This window comes from Triticum aestivum, chromosome 7B (assembly GCF_018294505.1).
Source record: "Triticum aestivum cultivar Chinese Spring chromosome 7B, IWGSC CS RefSeq v2.1, whole genome shotgun sequence".
Classification (NCBI taxonomy): Eukaryota; Viridiplantae; Streptophyta; class Magnoliopsida; order Poales; family Poaceae; genus Triticum; species Triticum aestivum.
In genome coordinates, this window is record NC_057813.1 from 618,266,018 (window position 1) to 618,273,364 (window position 7,347).

The following is a 7,347-nucleotide window of genomic DNA, read 5'->3' on the forward strand; positions in this document are numbered from 1 at the left end:
TTTTTCTAGTCCCTACACAAAAAAGTCCATGAAAACAAACACCCCCTGAGACCCCTCGGACATAAGGTGACATCCCATGACTACATAAATGCCGTAGAACTACCATACCACTTGTGAGGCACCGATGAAATTAGCCTAGAAACGCCATCCCTTTGTAAAATGAAAAAAAAAATAGTTCCAACACATAAATGTAAATCACCGACTGTCATTTTTCAGTGTCAATGTCAATAGTCGTGCAAGACCTCAAAGCTTTCAGTTGGGTATAGTGGTGTTTGCAATTTCGATTTTCGAGCAAACTCAGGTCCTTATTAGTTATACAAACTAATGTGTTCATCTAAGAAAATTTAGGGTTTTGGCGGGTCTAGAACGATAGTCTGTTCCTCACATTAAAGTCTGAAACAGCTAGCCAGTGGCTCACATCATAGGGAAAGCAAAACCTTAGGAGCTTAGGTCTCATAGGTAGTCACTACAGCCATGTACTGTTTGTACCGTCTAACAGTCCATATGCGCCTATGAATGCGCAGATCGCAAAGGTCCATATCTAGAACGGTCATTTGTTCGTCCAAGGAAAGTTTGAAACAACTAGCCAATGCCACACAACATAGCTAAAGGAAAACCATAAGAGCACAAGGTAATACGAAGGTAAACTCTTGATGAAAATATGAATGAAATTGCATCTGATGTCTTTTGATCACATGGCGATCAAATTATGCATCACACAGTAATATTTTTACAATAATCCCGCATCGGGAGATTTGACCCCTTATTACAAAATTGACATCCAGCCATCCAGCGTTCACTACTGCTGGAAAATAACGAGCAGGTGCATGCTCCATGGCATTCACATCGATGGATCAGTCCCACGGTATATTTGATATGATATATGTACCATGTATGTGTCTGTAGAAGTTGAGCGATGGGTGGCGAGATTAATTTACAGCGTCCATGTGTCGAACTTGCCGGAGACGAAGTCGTAGTGGCCGCCGACCAGCTTGAGGGTTCCGTTGGCCACACCCTCCTTGACGAACGGGTAGGTGCTCAGATTCTGGAGCGACACGTTGACGGCCTCCTACAGAAACGAAAACGAACGGTTCAGAAACATATCATCTGTTGGTCAACGAGTTAATCAACTCATTGACATGCAAAGTACAAAATGGTAGATGGCCAATGGTGCGAACAGACGAACCTTTTCCAGGACACCGCACTGCTCCTCAAAAGGCATCTCGGAGCACTCATCCTTCACCTTCTTCCTGGCCGGGTACCCGATCCTGACCCAGTCCTCGACGAAGTGGCTGATAGATACCAACCAAGCAGCTCCAGTTAGAAACATACGAACATAAAGCTTCATTCAGATTCGACCCATGTTTTCCTCTACAAACTTACAAGGTGTCATCGGCGCCATCCTTGAGGTTGAGGAGGGCCTTGATCCCGCCGCAGCGGCTGTGGCCGATCACCACGATGAACTCGACCTTGAGGGCGCAGACGGCATACTCGATGGCCGACCCGACACCAGTGTGCTTGTTCTTGCAGTAGCACGGGACCATGGCGGCGATGTTGCGGACGGTGAAGGCCTCGCCTGGCTCCAGGCCCAAGGTCACTGATGGGCACACACGCGAGTCAGCGCACGCGAACACCATGTACTGCACAACCAAATGTTTTTAGTTAACAACATTTCATTGTTTTTTTTATGTTTTTTAACTACAAGATTTCACAGTTTTTTTTTTCTAGAAAAGGCACCAACATATGAGAACATTTCACAGTTGTTGCAGATAAGCAGACACGCTATTCTATTATGGCTTAGCCGCATTAGCCAGCCGGGTGAAGCAAACAAGCACATATGCTGATGGCAAAATGGCGTGATAGGTGGAGTGCACGTTTCTGAAACAGCACTGCCACTTTTGACATTCTGTGCCGGATTGCTTTTTATTCGGTCCGGCAGGAGAAAACCGGAAATAAATTTTGCTTTTGCGACATCATAAAAGGCGGGCAAAGTTAGTAGCGGCAAGGTTCTTCCGTCGCAAGACCAGAGCACCAAACTACCGAATAAAGACTTGATTATGACCCGTGACAGCAGACCCGACGGACGATTGATCATCTATCGGCCAGTTATCAAGAATGGAATACAGGCCCACCCGGGTCTGCAAGTTGCTCCTCGGATTGATAGCACTTCCATGGTAGTGTAGAGCCTGCTTAATTATGTACGCAGAACGGCAGGGCCACAGCCATAGATGACTTTATGCCCTATTCACGGTTCTTGTTTGTGCGGTCTGACGCGGCCGGCCGGTGCCAAGATGATGAAGGTTCCAAAATGGACATTCATAAAAAAACTTATGTTCAAATGTGATAGTGCGGAGCGGCGCCTATTTTCTAAGAAGAAAATGAGTGATGTGGGACCGGTAATTCAACACGGCGGTTGCTGGTCCAATTTTTATCAAGTGGAGCGTCAACAACCCACCATGGCATTAGCAAGCACGCCAATTGAGAATCTCAAAGAGAGGGAGAAATTGTACTACTTGCAAGATTCTTAACGAATAAGTTGTCCTAGCTAGCTATTATTCCTCCTTTATAAAAGGAAAAGCAGGAAGGAAAGAAAAGAAGAATATTCCTTATATCCATTGTCCACAAGACACAAACACAAAGAGATAAGGACGGTGACATCTCAATAAGCCAAATCATATATCATGACAATACCCGTGGGCGTCTTTAGCAAAGCATGTCGGCATGCATGATCCAATTTCTCGGAGGTTCATGACCGGTGTGGGCGTTAAATAGGAAGTTGAATCCAAAATTGTATTGCATCATAGGATTCTCCCTCTTGCTAGCTGGTTTCACAGTACGTATCCTAGTATCAAGTGGCCGGCAATGGCACGTTCAATTAGGACAAAGCAGCCGTTTCCATTTCTTAATCTAATCTACTTTGACCATGACAGGAAATGCTATGGGCACCCGACCCCAAACCCGCGGCGGAGTTTATCCAGGATCGGACGCCGAACGGCGGAACAAGCAACCAAGAGTTCGTTGCCAGCATGAGACAATCAGATTGTATGTATGTATACCTTGGGTGACTGGTGGGCCTTGAGGGGCTCGAACAGATCCGGCTTCTGGCTGCCATGGCGAGAGAATAATCAGGTTAAGAAGACAGAACTGGATAATCTCAAGAAAGTCGAACCAAAACATGATCGAGGAGGAGGATTTGTTGGTCTTAGCGGTAGGATGGGGGCTTACTCGTAGACCTCGGTCTTGAACTTCTCGAAGCCGGTCTTGAGGCGCTCAACGGCGGGGTCCATCTCGAGAAGGGACGAAGCGGAGGAAGAGGAGGAGGTGTGGATGAGAGAGACGAAACTTGCTGGAGGGTGGGGGAGGATGTCGGGTGGGATTCTGAAATCTGGAGGAGGAAGGGTCCAGTTATATAGCAGCGGGGGTGGGGGAGGGGAGGGGAGGGGAGGCCTAGGGGCAGCCGCCGCTCATCGTCCCCGCGTCTCCGCTGGCGTCTCGCCGGATTAGTAGCGGTCAAACAAAGATGACGACACGTGAAAGGAGTGGGGCTGCAGCTGGTTTCGTGGCCGATCGCCGTTTCTGATTTCTCTTTTAGTAAGTAAGCACTCCTGTTTGATCGGATTATATTAAGCACGCCCGTGGATTGATGGCGACCGGACCTTTCTTTGGAGGTGAGAAGACGGTGGAGAATTGGGGGCAGCTAGGGGACGACCCTTAGCGGAAGGTGAGGAGGTGGAGGTCGCTGTTCTTGTGGGCAGCTTATTTTTAGAAACTCTTGTGGGTTGCTGCCGCGTCTACTCCCGAGCGCGCAGGGGAAACGAGAGAGATGCCAGAATAGAATACGCAAAGGTGTGGCCGTGTAATCCCTGCCGTCGATCATTCCAGGGTAAATTCGACTAGCAAATACAGAAAAACAGTAAGATTTTTTGACCGTCACGAAAATACAAAGCTAAACACTCTAGGGTTGATTAGTAGTATAAAATTAAATGCTATAAAAAAGATTAGTACGTATAACATTAATTAGAGTTTTCATTTCTTCCCGCATTTACCTTCGGGACACTATAATCCCTTTCTTAGTTTACGAGCAAAGTTGGTATCTTTCCTCTAATTTTTATTATTTGTAGAATTAAAAAAGTACATAATAGTCCTTGCATCTATCTATCTATATCTGCACCAATATAAGAAAAATCTCAAAGGGACAGATTGAACTAATCTCAACCATCCATTCATGTCAATCCAACCACAAAGATTGCTTCAATGGTGAGCATTCAATATGTTTAGCATCTAATAAATATTATACAAAATATCAATATCAGTAAAAATCCAATAATTAACACGCAATTAATATATTACCTAATATCAATGTGCAATTAATATTATATCAAATATCTCTATAAAAATACTCTCCAAATATGAGTGTGCATTGCAAATACACATTTACTAGTATACCAAGATAAAAAGACTCGAAGGGGCTAATCAAAACAATCTCGGTCATCAAATCACATGGACCCAACGACCTAAATTGCTTTATTTGTGAGCACTCAACATGTTTAGCATGCAATAAAATTTATACAAAATATCAATATCAGTGAAAATCCCTTAATTACCATGCAATTAATATATTACTTAATATCAACATGCAATTCATATTATACCAAATATCTCTAAAAAAATTCCGAATACGAACGTGCATTGCACGTACGCATTTACTAGTATACCAAGATATAAAAATATTCAAAGGGGCATATCCGACTAATCTCGGCCATAAATTCATGGCAATCCAACGACCAAGATCGCTTCAATGACGAGAGCTCAATATGTTTAACATGCAATAAATATTATACAAAAATATCAATATCAGTGAGAATCTCATAATTATCGTCCAAATAATATATTACCTAATATCAACGTGCAATTAGTATTCTACCAAATATCTCAAAAAGTATTCCCTAAATATGAACGTGACACATTTACTCGTATACCAAGATAAAAAGAATTAAACATGCATATCCAAGTAATCTGGGCCATCAACTCATGACAATCGAATGACAAAGATTGCTTCAATGGCAAGCAGTGAACGTGTTTATCATGCAATAAATATTATGCAAAATATCAATATCGGAGAAAATCTTATAATTGCCATGAAATTAATATATTACCTAGTATCACTGTGCAATTAATATTCTACCAAATATCTCTAAACAATATTCTCCAAAAATGGGTGTACATTGCACATACACATTTGCTAGTATACCAAGATAAAAATACTTAAAGGTGCATATTCAAGTAATCACAATCATCAATTCATGTCAATCTAACGACCAAAATTTCTTCAATGGTGAGCACTCAACACATTTAACATGCAATAAATATTATACAAAATATCGATATCAGGAAAATCTCATAATTACTGTGCAATTAATATATTACCTAATATCAATGTGCCATTAATATTGTACCAAATATCTATAAAAAAATATTCTCCAAAATATGAACATGATGCACGTACGCATTTACTAGTGTACAAAGATAAAAAGATCGAAAGGGGCATATCCAAGTAATCTCGGCCATCAAATCACCTGGACCAAACAACCTAAATTGCTTCAGTGGTGAGGGCTCAACATGTTTATCATGGAATCAATATCATACCAAATATTTACAATGGCACTAATGTTATACTCCCTCCATTCCTAAATATAAATCTTTTAAGAGATTTTAATGCAGACTATATACGGAGCAAAATGAGTGAATCCACACTCTAAAATATGTCTATATACATCCGTATGTAGTTTCTATTGAAATCTCTACAAAGACTTATATTTAGGAACGGAGGGAGTAATTAATATCATACATTTCCTAAAAATTGCTCTCTAATATGAGCATGCAATTAAGAGTTTTTATTTTTTTGAACTCTTAATTAATACTCTACCTCATATCAATGTGCGTTGCACGTACACATTACTAGTAATTATTAACATTATCTTACCTCTTAGAGGTAAAAGCAATCTTAACCATTGGATTATTAAAAAGTGACTGATCGTAGAGGCTGCATGTTCCTCTTCCTCTTTCTTTGCATCCGCCTCTGCAAGGCGGCCTATGCTATCTCTCATGAATAGATCACAAACAGATCTACCACTCTCAAACCCAGTACAGAGTATAATCTAACCCCGAATCATCGTCTATCGCTAAGTGTTCATCATAATCTGTTCTTTGCCATGCAAATCTTTAGAAACCAGAGAACATATGTTCTTCAATTGTAGATTTGCCTGGCACTATTGAGGCCGTGTAGGGATTTCCATGGACCTCCAATGGCGATCTATACCAAATGTTCTATGTTTCTAATAGCCTTTTTGGTGGTCCTTACTTCATGCAGATTACTTCCTTAGTTCTTTGGAATATATGAAAATAACGTAAGCACAAGCAGCCCTCTTTTTATGAAGGACATGTGTCTGGTTGCCCATAGAGTTAATCCTTCTGACGAAGATCCATTACTAACCTGTATATCCATCACCTTGTAATTTTGAATTTTTGTCTTCCTCTTCTTTGGAGATTGAAACCCTCCTTGTAAATGATGTAATTCCTGTACACAAATTTCCTTTCTTTGTTTAATGGAAACTTATAGTAGGGCTTCCCCTACTATTCATGTTTCAAAACAAAGTGTTCATTAGAATATGCATTCCAGACAAAAAATTTAGGATGCGGATTGCATGTGTTTTCCAAGTTCCTTGCCGCGGTTAGAGGTGCGCCTTTTTGCATAGTTGTGATTCACCCATCACACCTTCTGTCCTACAGGCTTGTACTACATGGAGAAGAAGGCGAGACCATCGATTGTTTGCCCTTCATGATAGGGGGAGCGGCCACGACCTCATCACACAGAGGATCTATCGAGCATAGCGCTAAGAAAGGTGCCGAGGTGCGGCACAACCGAGTGAGGAGATGCATCGGTCACATGGGCCATGACCACCAATTTAGGGGTGACGGTTGTGCTCTAGGATCGCTCGGAGTCTGAGTCCACACAAATGGAGTTGTGGTGGCCGTCGGGCACCATCCCGCCTTGACGAGTGTTGATTGCTAGTTTATACCCTAACAACTAGTGATCCTCAAGTGCAAGGGTTTGTAACAAGCAATAAGATTTTTCCTTAGTGAGAAAGCAAGCTACCAATCCATGAAGGTACAAGTCTCGTACACCAATATTAAGTTCTACAATAATACAAATAAAACTTTACTTGTGCCCCCAACAACACTAACCAATGGGATGGTCTTGGTCAAAATAGAAAATCACCAATCATGGTCATAAATCTATGGACGGAGACCCTTCCTCTAAGCAAGATCCCGTTAGTGTGCATCCAG

At 41.8% G+C, this 7,347-nt stretch overlaps 1 protein-coding gene across 1 annotated transcript; it reads right to left on the reverse strand.

Annotated features, from left to right (window-relative positions):
• Positions 1 to 635: 635 nt before the first annotated feature.
• Positions 636 to 3,438, reverse strand: LOC123160552 (carbonic anhydrase, chloroplastic). The gene is made up of 5 exons (XM_044578359.1): positions 3,226 to 3,438; positions 3,057 to 3,105; positions 1,384 to 1,640; positions 1,187 to 1,292; positions 636 to 1,069 (listed from the first exon to the last, which is right to left on the reverse strand). The coding sequence occupies exons 1-5, from the start codon at positions 3,285 to 3,287 to the stop codon at positions 935 to 937; spliced, it is 609 nt and encodes a 202-aa protein (XP_044434294.1). The 5' UTR covers positions 3,288 to 3,438; the 3' UTR covers positions 636 to 934.
• Positions 3,439 to 7,347: the final 3,909 nt, after the last annotated feature.